The 26,996-nt window shown below is 34.9% G+C and overlaps 6 protein-coding genes across 7 annotated transcripts; 4 read left to right on the top strand and 2 right to left on the bottom strand.

The window, feature by feature from the left end:
- Positions 1 to 1,727: 1,727 nt before the first annotated feature.
- Positions 1,728 to 2,566, top strand: LOC125588593. The gene has a single exon (XM_048760080.1). The coding sequence runs from the start codon at positions 1,952 to 1,954 to the stop codon at positions 2,399 to 2,401; it is 450 nt and encodes a 149-aa protein (XP_048616037.1). The 5' UTR covers positions 1,728 to 1,951; the 3' UTR covers positions 2,402 to 2,566.
- Positions 2,523 to 6,253, bottom strand: LOC106394659 (proline-rich receptor-like protein kinase PERK13). The gene is made up of 8 exons (XM_048760069.1): positions 5,003 to 6,253; positions 4,401 to 4,844; positions 4,229 to 4,315; positions 4,075 to 4,145; positions 3,907 to 3,983; positions 3,577 to 3,724; positions 3,309 to 3,470; positions 2,523 to 3,009 (listed from the first exon to the last, which is right to left on the bottom strand). Exons 1-8 carry the CDS (start codon positions 5,751 to 5,753, stop codon positions 2,746 to 2,748), a joined length of 2,004 nt encoding a protein of 667 aa, XP_048616026.1. The 5' UTR covers positions 5,754 to 6,253; the 3' UTR covers positions 2,523 to 2,745.
- Positions 6,254 to 6,967: 714 nt separating this feature from the next.
- On the bottom strand, positions 6,968 to 10,816 carry LOC106394631 (serine/threonine-protein kinase BLUS1-like). The gene is made up of 17 exons (XM_013835205.3): positions 10,594 to 10,816; positions 10,329 to 10,500; positions 9,985 to 10,239; positions 9,651 to 9,775; positions 9,529 to 9,573; positions 9,350 to 9,431; positions 9,080 to 9,148; positions 8,818 to 8,988; positions 8,628 to 8,741; positions 8,415 to 8,540; positions 8,249 to 8,328; positions 7,818 to 8,148; positions 7,672 to 7,717; positions 7,554 to 7,591; positions 7,417 to 7,472; positions 7,271 to 7,322; positions 6,968 to 7,183 (listed from the first exon to the last, which is right to left on the bottom strand). Exons 2-17 carry the CDS (start codon positions 10,494 to 10,496, stop codon positions 7,115 to 7,117), a joined length of 1,827 nt encoding a protein of 608 aa, XP_013690659.2. The 5' UTR covers positions 10,497 to 10,500; positions 10,594 to 10,816; the 3' UTR covers positions 6,968 to 7,114.
- A 6,719-nt stretch (positions 10,817 to 17,535) lies between these two features.
- LOC106394669 lies at positions 17,536 to 18,574 on the top strand. Its single transcript, XM_013835240.3, has one exon. The coding sequence runs from the start codon at positions 17,669 to 17,671 to the stop codon at positions 18,437 to 18,439; it is 771 nt and encodes a 256-aa protein (XP_013690694.2). The 5' UTR covers positions 17,536 to 17,668; the 3' UTR covers positions 18,440 to 18,574.
- Positions 18,575 to 20,169: 1,595 nt separating this feature from the next.
- On the top strand, positions 20,170 to 24,919 carry LOC125574767 (beta carbonic anhydrase 4). 2 transcript variants are annotated; one of them, XM_013835249.3, is made up of 10 exons: positions 20,170 to 20,408; positions 20,795 to 20,886; positions 22,232 to 22,296; positions 22,634 to 22,774; positions 23,095 to 23,143; positions 23,558 to 23,674; positions 23,764 to 23,817; positions 24,167 to 24,255; positions 24,353 to 24,458; positions 24,549 to 24,919. In XM_013835249.3, exons 2-10 carry the CDS (start codon positions 20,833 to 20,835, stop codon positions 24,714 to 24,716), a joined length of 843 nt encoding a protein of 280 aa, XP_013690703.1. In that variant the 5' UTR covers positions 20,170 to 20,408; positions 20,795 to 20,832; the 3' UTR covers positions 24,717 to 24,919. The 2 variants fall into 2 exon arrangements, with proteins under 2 accessions (XP_013690703.1, XP_013690709.1); XM_013835255.3 differs by lacking the exons at positions 20,170 to 20,408; positions 20,795 to 20,886 and adding an exon at positions 21,931 to 22,120.
- Positions 24,920 to 25,406: 487 nt separating this feature from the next.
- On the top strand, positions 25,407 to 26,621 carry LOC106420971 (protein NUCLEAR FUSION DEFECTIVE 6, mitochondrial-like). The gene is made up of 3 exons (XM_013861810.3): positions 25,407 to 25,622; positions 25,761 to 25,879; positions 26,343 to 26,621. The coding sequence occupies exons 1-3, from the start codon at positions 25,444 to 25,446 to the stop codon at positions 26,360 to 26,362; spliced, it is 318 nt and encodes a 105-aa protein (XP_013717264.3). The 5' UTR covers positions 25,407 to 25,443; the 3' UTR covers positions 26,363 to 26,621.
- Positions 26,622 to 26,996: the final 375 nt, after the last annotated feature.

Here is a 26,996-nt window from a genome sequence, read left to right as displayed (position 1 = left end):
CCAATGACTTATCTAGCGTAGGATCGTAAGGAAGCTTTTTGTTGGTTAAGAGGTCCAATCGTAAGGAAGCTTTTTGTTGGTGTTTGGTCACACAAAGCGCTCTTCCATGGAATGAGAAGACAAATCAATGAATCATCGAGCCTTTAAATCCCAATGCGACGGTCCTAGAGTGACACCTTCTCTCTTTGTGTAGACAAAAGAGTTGAAGCCTTGAGAAATAAGATTCCCACGTGTCGTTTTCTAGTTGAACTTAGCGGGGAAAAAAGAGGGTTTCTAGCCACTGTTCTCGAACTCCGTGCTGTTTTGGTGAAAACGATGGCTCCTTTTTGCTCTACTGTAAATAAAATTACTTTAGTTTCTCTCCTTCCTTTTCTAAATAGCTTTTCTGAGCTCATTAAGTTGGACCAAGTTCTTTCTAAAGGTCTTATGATCTTTTTCTTCTTCTTCTGTATATGATTAATGATAGAGAGTAAGATTACACAGAAGTGAAACAAAGTACAAATCACACAAAATATGTAACAAATTTTAACAATCAAAATATTTCTGTTAGTGAAAAATGGTAATAAGTCCAGTTGCGGAAGCGGCCCATTATGATGAACGCTTTCACGAACCTCTCCAGCTAAACCGGTTTCAGAGCACCTAACAACAAGAGATATTGAACAATACAGAAGCAAACCTAGAAGCAGTGCCGCTCCTGGACAAAGCTTAATAAAACATTCGAATTAGGTCCCAAACTTTTTGAAAAATTTTATATGTAAATAGATCTCTAATTAAGCCCCGAAATTTTTTAAATCTTTACCCCCAAATTCTCAGGGCCGGCCCTGTCTCGAAGACGTGTTTATGATTGGTTGTACACTCATTTTAAATATTCACTTATGCGATGTTTAGCAAAAGTTTTGTAATCTTCGGCTCATCAAGAGACTTAAAGAACATAGCATGCATGGAATATTTTTCTTTCTCGGTGAAAAAGAAAAGCAAACAAAGAATCAAAATTCAAAATCTAAAGGTGTTCCCATTAGGCCTCAAGAAGATATCACTGTAAACATTACAAGAAGATGACATTCAAAGAGACATAAAGTTTGAAAGTAATATGAAAAAAGGAAAAGAAGAAAACAAATATCTGCGTGAAAGAACTCAAAATGTGCTTTGCACTAATCCCTATGTTGAATACATTCCACTTACACTCTCTTTTGTGGAACCCCACTCTAAACCTACAATTTAAAGTTGATAAATCCAGTTAGAAATTCACTAGAAAATTTAAAGCTAACACTATAGAAAATTTGATGGTGTATAAGTATACTATTATGCAAAACTAGTGGATCCATATTCTCACCTTAAAAAGAAAAAGAAAAACAGTTTTTTTTCTCCTGATATTTAGCAAACTTTATAACAATTATTAAGAATTGTGTCATTAAATTATACACCTGCAGGTCCAGCATTAGGGAATTGAAAATTGGAGACTGAAGAATAGTGAAGAGGTGTATAAATTAATGGGTAATGGGAATTCAATAGAGCAGAGTCAATGATTGGTAAAGGAGCATCCCCACTCATCAAATCTTTAAACTAATCTTTATTGGAAACAATGTATTGTGTCTCATCTAAAATACTTAACCACAGTCTCACTTTCTCTTCTTACAAAGCAATCAGAAAATATTCTAAAGTGCACCTCTTAAATAAACCCATATTGTTGATGACAAGCAAACAAGACAACCCACAGTATCTTTTCTTACAAAAATAAAGTTGCGCAACAAACAAACTGGTAATTTCCACAAAAGCAAGCAATATGTAACTTTATTTCAAAAACAACACCATATGTCTAGCATAAACTTTATTTATAGATACTGATACTATTAATACATTGGCCACATTTCAGATGAAAATGGCATAAACTGAAGTGATCTTCAACACCACAGAGCTCCCAATATCACAATCAAAACCAAACCCACCCAAAATGGCAGATCAACCACAACAGTTCCAGCAACCTCTCATTGTGTATCCATCATCATCTTCCTCATATGCACCGCCCTCGTCCTCTGGTTCAAGTGGCTCATTCGGTACAGCGTTCATAGTTCTAGCAGCCATCCTTATCTTGGCAGCACTGGCTTGTGTATTCGGAAGGCTATGCAACCGGGGCCGCAAGGACCACAAAAACAACAACAAAGCTTCAAAGCATGAGAAACCGTCTTCAAAGAAGAGCCGTGAGATCAGACCTGTGGAACGTGAGCCGAGACAGAGAGGTGATGATTTGGAGCTTGGGTTCGATATAAAGCGTCCTGGTCCAATGAGCAAACCTTCTGGTCGAAACGGAGGAGACATTGAGGTTGGGTTTGATAACAAGAAAGGAGGAGGAAAGAAAGGACCAACTCCTGTTACTAAACATGGCGTAAGGTCCAAGAAATGACTTCAGACACGGTGGTTCCGTCTTCAAGTTCCTATTTATTTCTAATTGTTCTTCTTGATTTGGATCAAATTATAAATGAAAGTAAAAAAAAAGTAGATGACAAGTAACATTACAAGCTCAATCTGTAAGAAAATGTTACATATCTGAAAATGGAGTTCTTCAATATCCTCATCACACAAAAAAAAATCTGAAACCAAACACAGAGAAACAAAAATAAAAAAAATCAAAACTAAAGGTAGCAGCTATGCAATAAAATGTTATCTCACAAAAAAAAAATTACAAAGAGCATTGATGCTGTACAGAGAGCTCAAACATTAGGTATAATAACTTCACTTGTATTTGAATCAGAACCGCCGGTTATTGAAGTTTCGGTTCTCAGATTCGTTCCTTGTGAACTCAGTAGAGGCTCCATTGGATCCTTTCCTGGAGGTTTGGACAGAATAGTCTCCACTGTGCATCCCTGAATCTGAACTATCGTCAAAACCAAACGCCATTTTCCTGTCGTCTGAGTTATACTGACCAGAGTCATAAGCACTACTGTTTTGTCCCACTTTGGATCCGTTGCTGATGTCTCCCATGTCCCCTTCACTGTCTAGTGCTCTCACAACCTTATTTCAACCAAGTTTTGTTTCAGAAAATAAGTTTTCAAATTGAACAACTAAAACATGAGATATGTAGAATTGTTAACTGTAATTTTATATTTTTAATACATATATTAATTAAAATTTTAAGTTAACATGATCAAATATGTAAAACATAAAAATTATTTTCTTAATCCCTTGTGAAAAAACTTTAAACAACACTTATTATGAAATGGAGAAAATACTTGATAAAAGAGATATATGCACATAAAGAAAGCTTCCCATTCACAAGGAGCTTATCAGAAAGTGTTATAAAAGAAAGTTACCTGAGCCATGCGTGGACGTTTTGGACCAGAATGTCTAACACATGCAGCAGCTGTTTCAATCATTCTGAAAACTTCATTCTCTACGTAATGCTTTTCGAGCCGTCTATCAACTAGTTCGCTGAAATCACCCGTCTCAATGGCTTTATGAAGCAGAGGACGAGCCTGTGAGTTTTATGGATTAGTAACTATAGCCAAGCATACTTAAGTGTAACTGAAGAATGTTAAGATTTCAAAAGACGGGAATGTTTGCAGATTAGTATTTACTTACCCATTCGACCAAACTCTCTTCTCCCAAAGGCATGTACTGATCAACTGGTTTGCGTCCAGTTATAAGTTCTAAGAGAACAACCCCAAAGGAGAAAACATCTGATCTATCTGTTAGTTTCCCGCTTTGTGCATATTCTGGTGCCAAGTACCTGAAAACAAAACCCAATAACATAGAGGCTTATGTAACTTTGAACAATGTTGTTGATTGTTAGCAAGAAAACATTTCAGACTTCTAACATATATCTCTATATAAACAAATTAGTTCATAATTTTCAGATCCAGAAGTTGAAGCACCTACTACTAGAAAAGATTTTATTTCTCAAATGCTTACCCAAAGGTTCCCATAACGCGAGTTGAGACATGGGTTTGTGTTGAATCACTGAGTTTTGCAAGTCCAAAGTCAGCAACCTAAACACCAAGAAGCAGAAAATTAAGAACAAATAAAACTTTCAGCAACTAAAACACAAGTGTCGAAAACAAGGATGGTTTTCTTTATTGCCTGAGCTTCAAACTCATCGTCCAGCAGGATGTTTGCCGACTTTATGTCCCTGTGAATGATTTTTGGGTGACCTATAAAACAAAACACAGAGATACACTCAGCTTCCCTTTGTACTTTTAAGCTTTGCTTTCACACTTAATAAAAAAAAACTTACAGTCTTCATGCAAATACGCCAAACCTTTGGCAGAACCTATAGCGATTCGGACTCTCCTAGCCCAGTCTAGGACTGGCCTTCCCTTCCCTGTCCAAAAAAACACAAACCCCATGTAAGTAAAAAAACAAAGCCACATGTCAGCTAATGAATGGAAGTGGTAAATGAACCTCACCATGCAAATGATGCTCCAAGGTTTGGTTTGGAACATATTCATAAATAAGCAACCTCTGGACATCCGAAATACAGTAACCAACCAGAGAAACCAAATGACGATGGTGAACACGGCTAATGATCTCAACCTCTGCTTTAAACTCACGATCACCTTGTCCACTCCCAACCTTAAGCTGCTTCACAGCAACTAGTTTCCCGTCGTGTAGTTTACCTTTGTAGACACACCCGAACCCACCTTCTCCGAGTATGTTTTGCTTAGCGAATCCTTGCGTTATCTCCATTAGCTCTTCGTAGGCGAAATGCGTCTGACCACTTCCCATCACAGCTGAATCAGGTGTACTCCCTCTTTGGCTCCCGAAGCTGTTATTGGACTGTTGCTTTGTGTTGTAGCCACCAGGACCAGAATATCCTCCCTTTGTCGTATTCTGTCCGTATAAAAATCCATCTACATGATTTAAAAAGGTGTTAAGATTTATGTTTTTAAGACAGAACACAAAGTTGAGAGATTGATCAAGATCTGACCGTACAAAAAATACATCTGCATGATTTTTAAAATGGTTAAAATTTATATTTTTAAGACAGAACACAAAGATGTTGTTTCACCTGACTTGATGGAGAAGTTAGAAGGAGGCAAGTACTGGGAGTCAGTATATACATCAACGTTTTTCTTTTTCTTTCTTCTGACTAAGAACACGACGGCGATCAAGGCGATGATTGCGAATCCGGCAACTGCCATTCCGGCCATGGTCTTGCCTTGATAGCCACCGTCATTGCTGGTTGGAGGAGGTGGCGGGAAGCTGGGGACGCCGCGAGATGGGGATTTGAGGGGTCCACCTGGAGCGGTGGACTTGGGTGGTAGTGCGTGAGACGGCGCATTTGGAGGAGCCGGAGGAGAATTGGTTGGTGGTGGTGATTTTTTCGGGTTTTTGGGTCCTCCCTTTGGTGAAGGCGCCTGAGGAGGAGGAGGAGGAGGGGATTGTTCCGGAGGTGAAGGAGGAGAGGTGTTGTCTTCATTCGGTGGAGGTGGTGGTGGTGATTCAAATTCCTCAGGGGGAGGAGGAGAGTTTGTGGGCTCCGGTGGTGGAGAACCGGAGTCAACCGGTGGTAGAGGATCAGATGGAGGTGGAGCATCCGGGGGAGGAGGGGGTGAGGAATCAGGCGGGGGATTGGATTCCGGAGGAGGAGACGCCGGCGGTGGAGACGGGGTACTCGGCGGCGGTGCTGAGTCAGCCGGTGGGGAAGGAGGTGGTGAGGAATCAGTAGGTGGAGGAGCAGAACCACCGGTGGAGTTATCCGGCGGTGGAACGGAGTCGGCGGAGGGGGCTGGTGGGGAAGAAGTCGGCGAGTCAGACATTTTCTTGTTCTGATTCTGATTCTTCCCCAGAAACAACACTCAGAAAGTCTCTAATGAATGAAACTATCAATCGATACAGAAGAACTCTAACAGATACAAATTGAATAATCAGATGAAAATAAATTATATTTCCACTCTGCAACTGGAAACAACTAATAATTAAAATCTGAAAAATAGATCTCCAATTTACAAAAAAAATAATAATAGTAATTACAAGAAGTCAGAGTTTATGAAAGCTAGGGCCTGGAAATAAGCTGGAGAGAGAGGAGAAATGCATTCCATTACGGAATTATAAATCTGACAATGTCAAATGTGAAAATAAAACGATAATGGAGGTCCTCTCTCTCTCTCTCTCTGTGCAATGTCAAATGTTTTCCAGGGAAAATAAAATAAAAAGGAAAAAGAAAAATGGAAGGAATGTTGAGTATAAGAGGGTCTCCATGATCTTTCTTTTTTTTTTTTTGAATTTCTAGCGAGAGAGTTGGAGGCACGTCTTGTGTACCGTTTGATCTTCTCTCCTATTATATTATTTGTTTCCCTTTTCTGAGAGTTTGAGAGAGTCTCTCTCTCTCTCTCTCCTTCATACCCGGGTTACCGCGCAAATTTAATGGTTTCTTTCTTTCTATTCTTTCAAACCCGACCCGGTTACGCGTTTGAGTTCTGCCACATCAGACTATACCCAGAACCGGAAACATAATTGAGATAGTCATGGACCAGATTTTGTAAAGCCCATATCTTTGTGGGCCTATTCATTCTGGATTTGGAAAGTCGTTTTCCATTGAAAAGAAACAATGTTGGTAGGAGAATGGCAATTGAAGAACACACAAGGAAGTGAGAATAGGAGAATCCTTGTTCTCCAAGCCTTTGCTTCTTAACGTTGCACTCACTAAACCTAACCTATAACTAACTGACTGTAAATTGTCAAACGGATTCATCTTCTGGTTCCTTTTTTTTTTTTGGTAGAAACGGAAGCTGGGGAGAGAGAGCAGCTAGAGAGCTAGGGAAGTAGTTGTAGACGGAGACCTCTTTTGTATATAATCAAGGATGGTATTTGATCATAGTAATTTTCCTTTTACCAATTCTTGTTACACATTAATTTTGCTTTACGTCAATATAAAAATTTTCTTGTGAAGCAATGTCTTTCGCTCTCTTTGGGAAGGGTCTATACTCTATATAGCATAAGTCTATATATATATATATATACATACCTTAAAAAGGTTTGTGAAAATATAATCTAATTTAATTTATTTTGTAGAATAAAAGTGTGATTCTACATAATTATGAATATTATTGAAAATTGAATACAAAAAAAAGAATAGTCTCCCTCCTTCTCTTGGAAGAGACAAAAAGAGGATGGTTAATTAAGCTCCTGATCTGCTATTGCTCCTCCTGCTGATGCTGCTAGTTAGAGATCTGATCTGTTCTTCTAGCTGCAAAAAAAACAGATCAACATTTTTAGTTTTAAAGTTACTATTATGATCTCTAATATCATTTGTGTTTTAATCCTTTTTTTTTACCTGATCGTTTATTTCTTTTCTTCTCTTCACTTCCTCTACAAGTATCTCAACACTGAAAACTCATAACCATACCTTATCTCAGCTTACTAATCAAATCTTAAAATCAAAAAACAAACAAACAAAAGGGAGAGAAGCTATATCATTACCTTTGCTCCAAGAAATTAACTTGAGATTGTAGTTCTCTCTCCCTTGATGGATATATCTGTGAATATATTCATTCATGCTCTTTAGTTTTGTGATGATCAAGTACTAAAGACATCCACAGAAGTCACATGAACATTACCTGCACTGCTTCGTTTTTCGAGGTTGGATTTTGAGTTTCTGCACAAAGGTCATCAAAACTCATTAGTCCAAAAGACAGTAACTGAAACTGATAGAGATGTGCGAGACAGAGACATTACCGGAGACAGTTCCATCAAAAAATCTAATTAATCTGATTACTTTCTCCTGCAAAAAAATATAATGTGAAGACTCACAAGTTAAAATCCAAATAAACCATTTCAGGAGAGTATATTTTTATTTGGATATATACGTATAGGCCACACACCCTCTGAATGTCATTCTGAACCAGGAGACTCTGTAACAGTGGTAGGACTTCATTTGCTGTGCAAGACGCCCGGCTCACAGAACCAACTCTGTAGCCATTTTTTGGTTTCTCCGCTAATGGTTCTACTTGATGTGACTCTTGAAGAGCTAGTGTCTGCTTGGTGGTATCCACCGCTAATGGTTCTTCTAGTTGATGTAGCTCTTCAAGAGCAGGTGTCTGCTTGCTATCCACCGCTAATAGCTCTAGTTGATTGGGCTCTTCAAGAGCGAGGGCCTCTGCAGCTCTTTTGCAACATGCATTGCTTTCATCAGAAAGGATGCCAACTTTATATCTGCATCCAATACGTTTATTTCAAAAGTTGTACAAAACAGACACAGCAAAGCAGTGCAGGATCTAGGAATGTGTAGAGAAGATAAAAGTTGTAAAAGTACCCAATAGCAGGGAGGAACTTGCGACGAAATGAAGGAAGTAATGGACCTATTGTTAGACTATTACTCGCACTCATCAGATCCTGTAAAGTTGAATATTAGCAAGAGGGTTTAGAATAGGCACACGGAGACATGAATGCGTTCATTAGGAGGAAGCAAAGACACTAGCCTTGTCTGAGATTTTGAACATCTCCAAAGACATAGTCTTTGACCTTTGTATCATTGGGTTTCTCTTTGGTGCATCAACCTCTTTAACATCCCGAGTCTCTGAACTGCACATTTCATTATCTGGATTCTGATATAGCAGAAACATTGAACCACTGAGAAGGTGCAAAACAACAAGTTTTACTTTTACTACTTAAGAAGACATGACCTTACTTACAAGTGATGCCTGCTTCCTCAAGTCTTGTAGATCAAAGTTCCAAGCACTAATCCCTCGCATGTACTCGTGTTCTTTGTCACCATTTATGCCTTTAAACAACTCAGCTTCTGCCTCCTATAAAGACAAACATAAAGAGATGATTGCACAGCTTCAATCATCACCTTTTTTTCTAAGTTCTAATCAACTTTACCTTGAGCTTTTTAAAACGTTCACCAAGTGGAGAAAGACCATGTAGAATTTTACGGGACAGATAATCTGTGGACCGTGCATGTTTGAAGAAAGGGTGCTTCAGAAGCTTTGCTGCGGTTGGACGCTTCTTTGGATCTTTAACCAAACAGGCTGCGATCAACTCTCTAAACGACTGCGTACAGCAGAAACAGTTCTTTTCTCTCAGTGAAAGAAAAAATGAAATCTACTTCTTTATGCTGCAAAACAATTAGTCTCTCACTTACCTTTGAGAATTTCTTATCCCTGTCATAGTCAAGTCGAGGAGGAGCATTTTGTAAGGTCATTAATAGCACCTGAATTAGTAAATCGGGGTTTTGAGGCTACTATAAATAATGAATCTAAAGGATTGTAAATTATTCATTTACATAATCAAATATACAAACCCTAAACAAGTATTTGCTTCAAAAGGCTTTTTGCTCTTTAAAGTTTCTTTGCTTTCTTAAAAAGTTAGTTTGCGTTTGTTGTTCATTCACATCAATAGTGTAAGGACTAACCTTCATAGGTGGATATTTTGAAAATGGCGCGTGACCATGAGCTAGCTCCAGTGCAGTTATGCCAAAAGACCAGATATCCGCTCTGTTATACAGAACAAATACATTCAAAATCAGTAAGTAAACACTATTCATGATTGTGATTGGTGTGCAGATAGACTAGAAAAGTTGCAAAAACATACTTGAAATCATATCCATCTACTTGCTGCATAACTTCAGGTGCCATCCTTTAAGACCCATAACAAACACACAAATAAGAAACTTGAAAAAAAACACTTATTGTAAAGAGAATATAAGCACACACCAGCAAGGAGTTCCAACGAATGTGTTCCTTGTACGCATCCTTTCACCGCTATCAAACATACACGCTGAAACTCCAAAGTCTCCTAGTTTCACTACACCTCTCGAGTGAACCAGTATGTTCCCAGCCTATATAAAAAAGCATTTTAGATGGCAAAACTAATATAGTGTAACCGCAGGGCCGGTTCTGAACATAACCAAGTGAAACCATAGCCCAAAAATTTTCGAAAAAAATTACATAGACATATAAGTCCCCAAATTTATTAAAAAAAATCTTTACTAAATCGCCTACGGCCCTAAAATCTGAGGACTAGAGTTAAAAAAAAAAAGGTGACTACCTTAACATCTCTATGGATGTGACCTTGTCTATGAAGATAAACAAGAGCTTTAAGCACTTCCCTCAACAAAGTAGCAATGATAGGTTGCTCAAAACCTTGAGGATAAACAGTTTTCATCAAATGAAAACATGAGCCACCAGACATATAAGGCATCACAATCCATAAGGTGTTACGGTCTATGAAAGAGCAATGCGCTTTCAACAGATTCGGATGCTCAATCAAACTCATAATGTGAACTTCCTTCCTTATTGTGTCCTGTCATTGAACAAGACAAGTCAAGTAAGAAAAATATATAAAAATCTGATTTTTATTTTCTTAAATTTAATAAAAATGCAATCTTTTACCAAATCGTTTCTGCATTTCTCAAGATCCATAATCTTAATGGCGACATTCTCGTTAAGAGCAATGCACTTAGCTCTGTACACTGAGGCGCTTACACCTTCTCCCACCTCCTCGAAGAGCTCGTAGTCCTTAGCGTAGAGAGGAAACCTCTTGGTTGATGAACCAGCCATTTGTCTAGCATCAATGCACAAACATTGAAAGGAAAGGATAAGACTTTCTTCCTTCTCTTAACGAGTTGAAAGCGAATGAAGCGAGAGAAAATGGAACCTGGGTTTGTTGTTGTTGTTAGACGAAGAGGGTGTCGTGATGAAGAACCACCCTTTTGGGAGTGTAATGGTGATGAAGTTGGTCAAGGATCCATTCAAAGTTTGCTCCTTTTTTGGGGGTTTTGAGGAGGCAAAGGCTTGATTTAGTAAATATCTAATCCGGTTTTCAATTGGATCCTCTCTTTTAGTTCTCTTGTGTTTTTTTGACTTTTTTTAATATTATCTTTTTTGAGGAAATTATTAAATAAATACCCATTTGTCTCAAGTATATGACAAAAATAGCGATTGATTTTTTCTTTGATACGTTGAAAATATTTTAAATTGGGTAATAATTTTTCTTTGAGGAAAAAATTGGGTTGTACACCTTTTTTTTTTTGAGAAAGGACAATTGGGTTATACACTTTCCAATACAGTATTGGTTTGGATTTGGAGTGTTCAACTGACCTTTTGCAAAATGTATTGTATTTTCTTACAGCTTTTGTTAAAAAGATTTTGTTTTGTCTAAATATTTTATTTTAAAATATATGATTTTAGGATTATTTCCCAAAATTTTGTTCGATATTTTAATATGACATTGTTCTGATTCCCTATATTACTGAAGCTAAACTCTTTTAGTATAAAATAGTTATCAATTAATAGATGATATATTACATAGGAAGTATATATGTATATTAACAAAATTATTTAGTCTGCAAGTAAAATATCAGAAGGACAATTTTTATGAAACAAGAAAATCATTTTGGTTATTGAAAGCACTAGCAATAATATAACTAACTAGATCTCGATCCGTGCAACCGTCTTTTCATTTATTTTTATATAAATATTTTTTTAATTCTAAATTGGCATATATTGTAATATATATGTGTCTATCAATTTTTAAAACAAAATAAGTTTACGGTATATTTTTTTTATTGAATAGATTGTTTCAAATTTTCACATGTATCTGTATTTTTTCTATATATATATTTTCGGATTATTATTTTATTATTAAAATCGTAACTATATATATAAATATTAGTAAAATATTGTTTTATTGTCATATTCAAAGATATTGTAACATTTCACAAATTTAGAAAGTTTTTTAAAAAATTAATTTTTTTCCTTCATAGATTTATATTATCGTTTAAATAATTAAACATTTAGTTTTTGTTTAATGTTTAAAATAAACTATATAGTTTAAAATTTGTTTTCATTGATTTAAGGTAGTAAAGATTAATCATTGTTAAATAATATGATTTTTGCTATTTAAAAAAAAAACTTTATAATTTTAAAAGTTAACATCGACAAATATTTAAATAATTAACATATGGAGGTATAGTATTACAACATTAAATTATATCTATTTAATTTATACTATCTATAAATCCAATGGATCATCTATTGTTTAAATCCAATTATTAATAGCTCAATAAAAAATTTTGGTAAACCCAAAATTTAAATGATAAGATTAAAGATTAGACGTAACATGATTTTCTAGAAATATGTCCACTTTTTAAAAAATCACACATGAATCAAGGTTGTGACTTCTGTTTTAATACATAAGATTAAGGTTATACTGGTTATCAATTTAAGGAAAATCATAAATGAAAGAAATTAAAAAAATGGAATGTAGATGAATGGAATAAGGAAAATTATGGAATTAAAAAAATTGAATTACATTCCACTTATTCAGGAGCTTTTTTAATCATGAATGTTTAATAACTACATTCTATTTTTTTTTTCCAGACATTCCACAAAGAATCACTGAAATGAATTTTTTTTTATTTCATTCAAATGGTAAAAGAATTTAAAATCTGCAGGAATAAACTATTCCAAACAATTTTATTCTAAAAATTTGTAATCCAGTTACACCCTCAAACATGATAAAATAATACAGTGATTTTTAATGATTTCCTTGATAAATTATTTTAAAAATATAATAATACAAATGATTTTAAAATTACGTTTCCATCCAAAACTCCCAAAAACAAATGTAAGTAGAAAACTTGAGTTTCATGTGTCACAAAACTGAAATAGAGCTACCTGCTAAGAGGGCCAAAGTTAGCAAGCTTCATTGTGACATCTTTATGGATTAGAAGGCTTTGTAAGAATCTATTTTTGCATGATTTTGTGTGCAAGTACTCAGTAGTCAGTACCTGCCTGAGTGTCTATGACTTCTTTCAGTAAAGGTAGGACGTTAAAACAATGTGTTCCTTTGTGGAAAGTTTGGTGAATGCTCACTCTAGACATATATTATGTGAATACATTACATGATCAAAATCAAATCACATATTTCATAGCTGAAGAAAAACAGTATGATACAAATATCATAATATGATTATGAGCTACGGACATCTCAAATGTGTCTTGGTCAATTATCAGGTAAGCTCTTTTGAGCCTCATGACATATTTCTTAGCTTGGTACAATCTAATCCCATTTACTTCAAAACCTCCCAACAACGTTGCTTTCTGAATGTGGATATATGAAGTAATTGTATGACATTCTTATGCTTCATTTCCTTTTTTTGTATCTAGGGGCGGACCTAAGAGCATCTCCAACCAATTCATATATTTGTTTCTAAATGCTATAATAGAGTAAAATCAGCTTCAACCCACCTCTATTTATTCCCCTAAAATAGAGATTGCTATTTTTTCCTCTATATTTAGGGGAAAAAATAGCATTCCTCTATAATAGAAGCAAACTTTTTTATTTACAAAGTAGTATTCTAATTTTTTATGATTGTAACTAAAATACTTGTGTAAGAAGAAATACAATTCTTACAATATGAAATCACACATTTTTGTTTACGTACTAATTATTAATATTAATAACCATAGTTATAATTAAAATAAAAAATATTTATTTATTTAAAAGTCAATTATAATTAAAATAAAATAAAAAAGTTATTATTTTATTTAAAAGTCAAAGACTTTTTATTTAAATATTAATCAATACAACATATTAAAACTTAATACTCCAAAGAAAAAATATTTTGCAGCACAACAAGAAGCATGTAGAAAAGATGTAGAACGTGCATTCGGAGTTTTACAATCACGTTTTGCGATTGTGAAAGGCAGGTACGTTTTTGGAAAAAAAAAGTACTACATGATATAATGACTACATGTATAATTTTACATAATATGATTGAAACTTCAAATAATATTGAAATTAAATTTGAAGTTTTACTTTTGAAGAAAAATACATTGAAACTTCAAATATAGAGTTTTGCAAACTTTCAAATAAACTGTAAATACAAAAAAAGAAAAATTCCAAAAGGTCTTTAAACATTTGGCCGATTTTGTTGATAATATTAAAGGCCTGCTTCCTTGGCTTCCTATCAAGGCCAGGCCTGAGTGTAACCATTACATCATGTTCAATGTAAATGTTTTGTAACAAACAAACAATTATAACAAACGCTTACTGCATTCTCATCATCTGAGACTATTTCGGCTGAAAAGAAGCAAAAAAAGTGTCTATAGTTAGAAACAGCTTATGACGAAGGAAGGAGATCAGAATACTTTAGATTCTTCTATGTCTTTCTAATACAAGATTAGACAAAACTAAGATGTAATTTAAGCAAGATTGGTTGGATTAGCTCATTGAACTCAAACTTTAAATAATATAGTATGAAGATTGGAAATTCGGAATAAAGTATATATATTCACACAAGTCATATTTAGATGTCGCATTTTTAGAAATTATTAAACTTCATGTTGGTTTTCAAGCGGCATCTTTGGTTTATACCTGAACTATCAAAAGTTCTTCAATTGCTTGCCACATAAACAGAAACCCACCTTATATTTGCTTGTTTTATTTTCTCCGTTCAGCTTATGTAGTTGCAGTTCTTTTAGTCATGTAGACTTTGGTGTCTTTCTTTTTGAACATTTTATTCGTTAGTGTAGTAGGATAAACTATCCTTAAAAGTGAGGTTTGCCAGATTTCTGTTGACATAATAACAAAGTCAATAATCTCCTAAATTCTAGTATTGAGTTACTAAGATGTCAATTAATTGTATCAAAGTCTAAGAAAATAAATGGTTCGGTAGAATAGTTGTGGTCTACCATCAGCAAAACAACGGGCAGTACAAATGCGACGAACAAAACCGTAAAGAAAAATTTCAAAAGGTCTTCAAACATTTGGTCGAAAACATGTTAGCTTTTGCGGCGGTTCTGGGTACGAAAGTTATATATTGCTTCAATTCACCAAATGCATACAAAATAAATTATTGTACACGATCTTTCTGTCGGGTTATGGACTTTATTAAAAGGCACATGTGTGGGACACAGCTATTCTCTATTAAGACATTCAAATTTTGGATAAGTTTAGCTGTTAAATTCATAATATGATGATGTATTACCATTAGTTTCAAAAAAAAAAAAAAAAGATGATGTATTACCATTTAATTAAGACATAAAGTAAAAGAAAATAATAAGATATGATGTCTATTGAAGAAAATGAAATGTCTTAATGGCTTAATATCTAGGAACTATATCACCCATTTTAATTAGGATCTAACTGATAGATCCTACAAGATGATTAATGGAACTTGAATTGTGGAAGCACCGTAGTCTAATGGTTATGGTTTAAAGTCTTCTACACCCAGGTCTGGGGTTCAAATCCCAGACTATGCAATTTTTTGCAGATTGCATAGGAAATCCATGTTTCAATTCTCGGAGCAAGCGATTTATTCAACAATTATGCGATTACGGAAGAAAGACTTACAAGGGTTTCTCAACATGGTGCAAGTAAATCCAGTCAGGCTTGATCTTCATAGGACGGCTCAAATGATGCAGTTAAGCGTAGATTCTCATAAGGCAGGTAGTATTGTCGGTTATCGAATCGTCTTTGTAATCTTTCTCATAATTGTAATATCTAAATAAATTCTTGATAAAAAAAAAAGATTAATGGAACTTGAACTTTGATTAGTCACAAATTTTATTTGTTGTGTATATTATCAGCAATTTAGCATATCATTGCTTGAGACAACACTAAACGCGTTAATATATATTTTTGGTTTTTAATTCAGATGATTTGGACATTATTTCCTCGACGTCCACATTCTACCTATCTTCTCGATCATTAAGTACTACTTTCTAAATTTGAACTCAAACGTTCTCCTCCACTGCTGAGAACTTTCTCCAAGTCTTTATTTAAAGAAACTTTTGAATATTGTTCTTTTTGTCAACTATTTTCCCCGTTAAATAATATGAATGCAAGACGTAACTTACTTGTAAACTAGTCTATACAAAACGTTAACTGCTAAGTAATCATACTCGTTTGTTCATTTATGTGAATTTTTTTTATCTCATCCATAATTTTTTCACGCGGTGAAATTAATCCACTTCTGTTATTGATCATACCGTAAAATAGAGAAATGCAAATTTTTGTTGTGGTTCACAAGAGATACTGATTAATGTTTTCTAACTTGTAGGTAAATCTTATACTTTTTACGACCAAGTTATTATCACATCATTACCTGAAAAAATGTCCCTCGTAACCGATTACGAAACATTTCTCCGGCGATAATGCGTGACATTTACCAGTTAAACATTGATACAATATTATTAATACTTTATTTTAAAACACTAGTATAGTGATTGAGTCTGTGTTGGTGAGCCACCTATACGAGCCAACAGCGACCAATTTTCATTTATACCACACAATAAATGGAACGATACACAGCTCAACACTTGCCACTTCATTCTCATAACTCTTCGTTTGTTCGTACGTGGATACTTAATGATACAACACATGTAGAACATGATCGAAGGATAGTATTTGAAACGGTGATAAAAAGTCGGACCGACTTGTGTCAGACCAAATTCAACCAAATTGAAGAAATGTTTTGTAAATGATAAAAAGGATAAATAAATAAGATAGTCTTGTTCTCTGTTTTGTGAAAAGTTTCCTATAACATATCGAATAAAGTTATTATTTCTCTTCAATTTATGTAAAAGAAAGTGATGTATTATTGTACGTTTTCGAGATGAGTACTAGATACTATCATATACCACACATTATCACAACTTTTATCTATAGTCCACAAAACTATTGGACCCACCAAAACCCTACGCATACGAAATCTGACAATAACAAAGATTTTTTTTTAAGGTCTACCAATAACAGATATATTATCATTGAATAGACCCGAGCTGAATAGATCCACGCCTTACATTGCTAATACCGTTCACCGAATGCGAACCGGCCCTTACAAGAAAGCCAAGTGAGCTTCTCGATAATTATCGTCTATTTATCAACAAGGTCAACACGTGAACCTCAAGCCACCTTCCACGTCAAGAATCATGTCAGCGCCATTGAACAAGTCCTGTTTTGCTTCTCGAACATATATTCATGTTCCTTTCCCATCACGCGGTTTCACGTTCTTTTGGTTTTTGTTTGGTCAATTGGTGAAATAACTTTGTAATACATATTTTGTGATTTGAATGGAGGAATTAAAGTCTTTTGAAACTGTTGAGATTTTTTTATAGCTAAAAACCAATAACAGAACTGCCAATCATTTATGTCTTGTGTTTTCATAAAGGGATTTATAACTAGTTGATTTTCAAAAATTCTTTTCATTCATGGCCTTTTTTTTGGTGAACTATTCATGACTTTTCTAAATTGGATCAACTGTAGTTTGGTTTGTAATGGTGTGTATTCAAGGTCAATGCTAAGATGACGTTCAATATTTGTTTGTTCTAGAATCCAAATCCAGTCAACAAAGAAAATACTATATTGACTTATTTATATTCGTTTTTGTTAGATAGATATGGACAAGAATTAATTTCAGTAATTTATAGTGTAACCATTACATCAAGTTCTCAACAACGATGTTTGGCAATTATTTTAAAGTTTTTTGTAACAAGTTTATGACAAATAAATAAATAAATAAAAATAGGAAAATAAAAATAGAAGATACTTAAAATATCTGGTCCATATATAAAAAGAGAGAGCAAAGGATCTTCCTCTATTTTTATCAAACAAGACCCTCTCTCTCTCTCTATTTCAGATTATTTTTTGTTTTTTTTTTCATAGAAAAGAGAGAAGTTTTGTGTGTTGTATCTGTTTTGCTCTATTTGATATAAAAAAAAAGAAGATGCAAGTTGTTTCTCCTTCGTCTCCGGCGGCGAGGTTCGTCGGAAAAGAAAGATTCGCCGAGCTTTACGGGAAATTAAACGAAGACTTCAGCTCCAAACTCAAGGTCGGTGTTACAGAGAAGGAAGAAGAAGAATCTAATGATGAAGGAGAAGAAGGTGATGAGTTCTCGTTCGCGAGTGTAAACGGAGAGAACTCACCTATAACGGCGGATGAAGCTTTCGAAGGCGGTCAGATCCGACCGGTTTACCCTTTCTTTAACCGGAATCTCCTCTTCGAACCGGAGGCTGAAGAATCTCTCCGTTCGCCTCTCAAGAAGGTCTTCGTGGAAAGAGAGGAAGCCACCACCACCACCACCACCGCGACGGAAGAATCTGAGCCGATCGGTCCTTACTGCTCGTGGTCAGGTAGAACGGTGGAGGAAGCTTCGCCGAAGACTTGTCGGAAAAGTAACTCGACAGGATTCTCGAAGCTTTGGAGGTTTAGAGATCTTGTCCTGAGAAGCAAAAGCGACGGTAAAGACGCGTTTGTGTTTCTTAGTAACGGTTCTTCGTCGCAGTCGTCTCCTTCAACGGCGGCGGCGGCGGCGAAACCGAGCGGCGTGAAGAGAGCGGAGAAGGCGAAGATGAAAACGAAGTCGGCACACGAGAGGCTGTACATGAGGAACAGAGCGATAAGGGAAGAAGGGAAACGGAGATCGTATCTTCCGTACAAACATGTCGGGTTCTTCACCAATGTCAATGGTCTTACAAGGAATGTTCATCCTTACTGATCATCACCTTCTTGTTGCTCAGACAAAACTTTGATTTCGTACATAGTTAAAAATCTAACCATGTCTTAATACCATTATAATAACCCTTTTTCTCTAAGCAAAAAGTTATTTAAACTGTTTCGTATATTCGTACCACATTCCAGTTTACCGACAATCGCTTAATGCCCAAAAACATCCAAGTACAACCAAATCCATTGATTGATACTTTGATAGTGACAACACATCACACTAAAACACTCCTCACGTATGCAAAACTATACCTTATATGTTTAGAGGCCCATTGGGGCTTCGAAAACAAACCCAATACTAGAGGTAAATGCCTTTTAATTAAGAGGTCTTTCCGTATTAGTAATATGAAAATGCAGCCTTGGTTAAATCGAACCACGCTCATGAATGAAGGACTCCTGGCTCCAGGCTGACAAACACCATTATAAGAAATCGATAGTTTGTATTAATGTAGATGATGGACCCATCAAGCCCAATAAATTGACCACTTTCCTCGGCCCACTTTAAGCTAAGTTTAATCCATATGATGTTAGAGCACCCTCGGTTAAAATGGTTGCAACTCAAATGTAAACGTATGCATAGAAGAATATTAATATTAGATTTCTTAAATAGGTTCTCATGAGTTTGAGATATACAACATAACAATTTACATTTCAGTGTACTTTTTTTAAAAAACCACAAAATACTTTCAATGAAAGTGTTCGTATACCAAAACTTTTCAAACTGAACTTAATGAAAACCAACTGTTAAGACATTAGCTTGTGTGAACATTTTACATCATTAGCTTGTGTGAACATTTAATATATCATTATTTTTTAGGGTGTCATGTCTTTTTTTTTTTTTTTTTCTGGAACACATTAGGGTGTCATGTCTTCAATAACAACTTGTTGACTCAAAACAAAACAAAAACAAAAACTAATAATAACAACTGAAATTTTGTCATAGATGAAACTTGTAAGAAATAAGACACAGTTTGAATAAAAAACTTCAATAATTTAGAATTTATAGATTTTTTTTTGTAAATATAAATTTTGATTTTACATGTTTACTTTTTGTCAAATAAGTTAATTTCAATTTTGAAAATCATTTACATATTTATTTTATATTGGAATGATTAGTAGAAAAATAAAAAAAGGGGAAAATCTTATGAGATTATCTTCTTTTTTGTGCAACATGAGATTATCTTCTATTACTTCCTATATTTCATAAATAATGTCACTCTAGCTTTTTATTTTGTTTCAAAAATGTCATTCTACATTTTCAATGTAAATTTTCATATAAAATCTCTTTCTTATCTTTTTAAATAACCAGTAGATTGTTATTTAAATTATTTTCAGATCTTATATTAATTTAGTATAACTTTTAAGTATTTGCAGATCTTATACTTACAGTATAACCTCTTTAAATTAATACTCTATAAATTAATATACACTAAAAATCTCTATAAAATAATATAATTTTATAGTCATAAATTGAGTTTTTGGTTCAATGAATATATCAATAAATTAATATCTTTATAAATTAATAAAAAATTATAGTTTTGGTGTAGTTCTAATATTATTAATTTATAGAGATTTCACTGTAGTTGTGAATTTAACTAGATAAAACCTAACAGAAATAAAATATTTAATTATGATTTTACTAGATAAAACTTCTATAAATTCTAAAATAAAATAAAAACTTAATAAAAATAAAATAATTGGAAGAAGAAGAAGGCCTGCTTCACTCACCTTTCGCTTTCTCTATCCCTTGCATTGCTCGTACGGTCGTCATTATTCCCTAAAACATTGAAATCCAAACCCATATCCAAATAAAATATATAAATTCGTTTTCTTTTTGCGGAATTTTTATTTCAGTTCCCAAAATTTTCTGCATTATCGTCATCACCCGTAGAGGATTTCGAGGAGCTATCAACTGGCCAACAAAGAACAATACCAAGTCCTCCTTCATCCCTAACCATTTGGTATCTCATTTCTTCCTCTTAATCTTATCACCTTATGTATGGACCCTTCGGTCCTAATGAAAAGCCAGCTTGCTGTTCTTCAGCATGTTAGGCGAAGAAAAGCTTGCAAATATGGTATATTATATATATATATATATATATATATATATATGAATCTAAAGAGTCGAGAACCATTCAGTTATGGACCATCTATCTATTTTAATATTCGAGCTTCGACTATGGCATATTTTCAATTCAAATATAGTAACATATAAATCTGCTGTGAACAGAAAAAAATGAATGCCGACGTGATCAGTGATCAATAATGTAGTCAATAATACAATGGGACGTTATCTCTAAAATATTCAAATCTAAATAAATATTAAAATCAGTACGTATTTGGGCAGATTGCTTGGGCCTTGGAGAAGCAGAAACAAATTACTTAATGGCTCCCACATTCGGCAAATGTTTCACGTTCTGCTGTGCAAAGACCTCTCCCGTAAGTTCGATCAAACACATTTTCAAGTAACACAGAAAATATGAATACTGTTTATATGCTTATAAGAAAGAAACTATATGCTTAGGCTCTTGTGGTATCTTAAGAGTTACATTTTGTATTTTTATTTAATTAACAAAGGGTCGACTAACTCGTGAAGCCATTTGTTTATATATATATTATAGAGCTATTTTAATAGTGATGGTATTAGTTTACACAGTGTACCCACTAAACGGTGACGAAATTGACCTTGAAATAACAATAAGAATGCAAAATGCTGACCTGTAATTGTCAGCTGGCGAGTGCGGTTAAACCTTTTAAATCATTACGCGTTAGCCCATAGGCTTGCCTTCGTTGACTTTATCTTCAAATGGGCATCGTCCACCGCCCCTCGGAAAAGACGAAGACCATTTGCTTTTAACAATATAGGAAAGTAAAAAAAACTTTATCATTTGCTTCCATTTTTCTTTTGTTCCCTGCGTAACTGCGTCTACTTCTGTTTTACTGCGAGTCGATATCAGTTTTAGGGGTCCGATTGTTTGAGACTCTGGAGACTTTTGCCTAACTTTTGCTATCAACGCTTTAAGACAATTGCTTTCTATTCACTTTTGATGTTTAGCTGCGTGACAACTTCTAACCGGTGTTTTAATATATTGAAAAATGTAAACCAAACAAAAATGATGTGTTTATTTTGGTAAGTAATCAATAATTATTTAATCGATTCCTGGATAGGAAGGAAAAGCTTGTCACGTAATACTATTTTTTTACCCATACCCCAAATGGAATAGGAAGATGAGGAGGAAGAAATGGATAATAGATGCTCGAACATATAATGATTAACTACAGAGAATACAGATTAGGTGTGCAAACTGATAAAACGAATAAGAATATAGAGAGACACTCATTAAATTCGGCATGTTCACAAAAACCCTACATTATTCATAAATCACCATTTGGCCCCCACACTTATCCTTAATTTTTAAAAAAATGATTTGTCTTTCCCATTTTTGTGGAGTTTTTTTTTTTTTTAATACCGTGTGTAAAGAAAACAAAGTTGTGAGCATAAAGAAAATGTAAGACTTGAGCCAAAGGGGTAAATATAGATCTCTCTCTTTCTCTCTCTCTCAGTCTATAAATACCGGTTCTCATAATCAATCTCTCAGCCTTAAGTGATTTCACATTCCTCATTAACAACTTTTCTTTTAATAAAATCATCATCTGCTTTAAAACCTTTAAGGTAGTATTGTATTTCCTCAGATCCCAAAGCTTCATACTCCTTTGTTATAAATTGAACGTATGATCTTCAAGTTTTTTTCTGGAATTTAAACCGATTGTTTTTTTAAAATAGGAAGGAGACGAAATGGCCACGGAATCTTACGAAGCCGCCATCAAAGGACTTAATGATCTTCTCAGGTACGACCAACGAGACATTCTCTTTCTCTCTCCTCTGCTTCAAAGGACAGAAACAATCATTACATAGCTAAAAAAAACTGTCGGAATATTCGCCTTCCCCGATCAACACTTTTGTTTACATGAATCCATCATCGTTTGATTTTAATTGCAAAAAGTTTGACGTTTGAATCGGAAAAAAGGTCTTTTGATATCTCTGTTGTGTTGTGTGTGTGTTTTATTTGGCATCCCCGACATTTAGGATTCCGTACGCGTACGACTGATCCTAACCGTCGATCACGCTTTTACTTTATTTCCCTTTTTACCCCTATTTACGCGTTTTTTATTAATCTGGGGACAGTAAGAAAACAGATCTGGGGAACGTCGCCGCGGAGAAGATCAAAGTGTTGACGCAGGAGCTCAAGGAGCTTGATTCCTCCAACAACGACGCCGTTGAACGAATCAAATCCGGTTTCACCCACTTCAAAACCGAAAAATACTTGTCAGTCTTTTTCTTTTAAATATATTCTTGTTTATTTAAATAAAATTTTGTTGGTTAATGACGTAAAATATTACCTTTATTATACGTATTTCCCCCGTGTGTTACGGTTTTATTTTTGGGGCCCTTTTAAGTTTCCACATCGGATAGTGCTAATAAAAGTTATTAAAAGTTAGTTACAGTGATTCAATTAGTGGGTTTCGTTGTAAGAATTAAAAAAGTGAGATCCAATTAGTATATGCGTAAACAAAAATTCTGAAATTTTAACCTTTGATCTCTGAATATAATGAAATATAAATGTTTTTGTTTTTTTTTCTTAACAGGAAGAATGATGCACTGTTCAGTGATCTCGCCAAGGGTCAGAGCCCAAAGGTTTTAACTTTAACAACGTCTTTCTCTATGTCTTCATTTACTCGTCTTGGTTTCATGGGTTTTGACTTATATATATTAATTAACTAGTGTATTAAAGTAATTAGGTTTATGTAAGAGGATCACGGTCTAAACGGTTGTTTTGTCAGAGTCAAAGTTGTAACAGATACTATAAGATTTTCTGGTTTGGACTGGTTTTTATAATTAATACAACTAATATCTATTTTAAAAGTAAAAAAAAGTGATTAATAATAGAGATGGAATAAAAGGTGTATGAAAGCTTTTTTAATCCAACTGTGATGTTTGTTGACTTTATGAATAATCAAAAGTCAAAAACAGACCACTTTCTTGATATTGAAACAATCCAGTATTTATTTATTGAAAACTTTGAATCTTTTTTTTTTGTTGTTGTTGCAGTTTCTGGTATTCGCTTGTTCGGATTCTCGAGTTTGTCCATCTCACATTTTGAATTTCCAACCTGGTGAGGCCTTTGTCGTCAGAAACATTGCTAACATGGTTCCACCTTTCGACCAGGTTCTTAAACAAAACCATAACCATTTCATTAGACTTTCGTCCGAGATCAAAACAACTAACTGCTGAAAGCTTTCTTGATATTAATTCAGAAGAGACATTCTGGAGTTGGTGCCGCCGTTGAATACGCAGTTGTACATCTCAAGGTATATAAAGCCACAATGATAGGCACTCACAGAGTTTAATTAATAAATAAGGAAACTTGCTTATCTTCTAATCAGTTATCATAACAAAAGTTTAGCTCTCTTCGGTTATGCCAAACTTTGGTTTTGAAAAGTCGTGTGATGCGTTCTTGCACATGGCCCTAAATAAAAGTTGATGTCTAGTCACAGTACAGTAGCATTTGTCCCCATTGCATTCACCAAACCTTTTTTTTTTTGCCATTAGGAATTGCATTCCACTAATTATCTTTTATTAAAATAATAAAAAGATGAATCATTTTGCAACTATTTTTAATCACAGGCAAACAGTTTTTTAATAATCATTTTTCGGCAGGTGGAGAACATTGTGGTGATAGGCCATAGCTGTTGTGGTGGTATCAAGGGACTCATGTCCATTGAAGATGATGCTGCACCAACTCAGAGGTAACTAAAAACTATATCTGACTTGGCACATCGAAATAATGGCAAAAGAGAAAGGATGTGTATAATGTTCTTGTGGATTTGTTATTTAAAATGGCAGTGACTTCATAGAGAACTGGGTGAAGATAGGTGCACCAGCAAGGAACAAGATCAAGGAAGAAAATCAAGACCTAAGCTACGACGATCAATGCAACAAGTGTGAGAAGGTAAAACACAACAAATTTTAAAAGTACACAATAACACAAACAATGATTGACGTGTTATTAACGTTTTTAAGAAATCTTTTTCACATGCAGGAAGCTGTGAATGTGTCGCTTGGGAACTTGCTTTCGTACCCATTTGTGAGAGCTGCAGTAGTGAAGAACACACTTGCTATAAGAGGAGCTCACTACAATTTCGTCAAAGGAACATTTGATCTTTGGGAGCTCGATTTCAAGACCACCCCTGCTTATGCCTTCTCTTGAACATAATACTCTTTGCAATTTTTTCTCGCAAAAAGCCTTTGACTCGTCTTCCTTTTCCTCTTTCTCATGTTGATTCTGGTCTCAACTTCTTTCAACTTTTGCTGCTTCTGTTTCGAAAAGATGTAAACAATAATACTATGAACAACATTTGAATCTTTTTTTTAATTCCAATCAAGAAATACCCATAATATGGGGTTTATGTATCTCTCTGCGTTTGAACAAACATCTCAGCATCATCATAAGTCTTAATAGATTCTTTAGAGACATGGACGCATATAACTTAAATAGAAAAAATATTCTTCTAGTTCTCTCAACCTCTGCTTCCTGCCACAAGATCCTCAGACTCTTCCAAGTTCCCAAGCATTTCTGCTTCCACTAGTCATTGCTTAAAACCAGGTGTCGAGGTTCAGAAGACTAACCTTGCAATGTACATACCCTGAAGCGCACTCTACTATGCAATGTACACAAGTCCTCCATTTAGAAAAATAATAATTTTCAGTTCCAATTCTTGAAATAAAACAAGCCGGTTACTAACTCCCGGTTGAACCAGATTCGACCGGTTTTGAATATACAATATGGAAAAGCTCGGCTGGTTTGCAGTATGGGCCGAAGTAGGCTTTTGACGGATCCAACCAATCCGAGATCTAACCCGACCCGAACTAAAACCCCACATTAGTCAAATCAGAACCATGTCAGTCACCGAAGACTTGGAGGAGGAGTTGGAACAATGGCGGCCAACGGCGTGAGAAGGGCCCTTAAGCTATCAGGAAAAACACTCTTCGGTCGTTCTTCAGCAGCATCATCTTCTGGTCCGAGTGTCGGAAAATCAGCAGGATTCTTTTTCGCGAATGAATCATCGTCATCTACTTCATCTCGCTCCTCACTTCGCAGGCTCACATCCTCCAGGTCAGCTTCGAAAACCGTAAAACTGAGTGTATAAAAACTTTGTCTCTAAGGTGAAGCAAATCGATTTCGAACAGGGTTGTAAATTTCTCTGCACGAAATGTATAATTAATTGGGGTTTGTTTGTGTGTTGTGTTTCAGGGTCCCTGTTGAGCTGAGTGCAGGGGTTTCGCTTTTACCTTTACATAGCGTTACTGCTTCAGCTTTACTCACTTCGTTGCTGTCTCTTAGCAATCAAAGCTGGGGTTGCTTGTCTGAAGGTATTCTTACTTACTTGTCTTCTTAGTCTCTTGTTTGGAAACGAGGAAAGTTTGCATCTTTGCTCATGTATGTTTAGATGCGATTTTTTCAATCTGTTTCCATAAAAGTAGTTTCAGTTGATAAAGGTTCAGTAAAAGATCTGCTTGACATGCCATGCCATATCAAGTGTTGGTCTTTGTAAAAACCCTTCCTTTTCTTTGCATGTTTTATCTGTTTTGAGAATTGAGTTGAAATAAGTTGCTCTCTCTCTATCGTACTATTGATGGATTGGGACCTTATCATTTGTCTGCCTGTCTTTCCACACCATTACCTTGGCCTTTGTTAGCCATTAACCGACGCGAGTGTAAACCTTATCTGAAACTATGTGTTGATTTCATATCTGACAGGCTCTTTGGACCAGAGTTTTGTTAGTCAATTTGCACATTGACTCATCAATGTCTATGCACTTTGGTGTTTTTGCAGGATTTGGAACGACACTATAACATGGCCTCCAAGTTTTTGACTCCAGTTTTACAACAAACTTAGTTTCATCATCGGTGGTCTGCAGTTTCTTTTCCCCAAAGGTTTTAAGATAACATTTCTTCAAAGGGGCTTCTTTGTTCTGTTTACTCTTATACTATTGTCATCTTCAATTTGATGATTTCATTTCTTCATCAATTCTGCCTTGAAATAAAACTACTCATTTTTGTTAAAGAGTTTTACTCGAGAAATATATATTGAAACAGTTCGATTTTCTTGCAATATGGCGCATGTGTTTAGTCTTGAATCTCACACTATGGAAATTCGGTTAGTAGGAGTGGTTGTTAACCTGTGTCACAGTTTGGTTCCTCAAGTTGGCTAATTACACATCACATCGACCAAACTCTGAGCTAATCACTCCTCCAATGACCTTAACTCACCTTCGCATTCAATATATTCGTAAAGCCAAAACGTTCACTGATACTATTAATTAGACAATTCAAACAGAAACAGAGATCTACCAGCAGTTCAACCGTCACAACGTTCCAAAAAGCTACTTCTTGAACTTATGAACCACTCTTCTCGAGCTAAATCTCAACAAAGATGGTGGCTTTGGCGCCAGGAGTACTTCAAAAACTGATCAACGGTATGAAAACA

Source organism: Brassica napus, chromosome A2 (genome assembly GCF_020379485.1).
Source record: "Brassica napus cultivar Da-Ae chromosome A2, Da-Ae, whole genome shotgun sequence".
Taxonomy (NCBI): domain Eukaryota; kingdom Viridiplantae; phylum Streptophyta; class Magnoliopsida; order Brassicales; family Brassicaceae; genus Brassica; species Brassica napus.
This window is presented reverse-complemented; position numbering and strand designations above follow the sequence as displayed.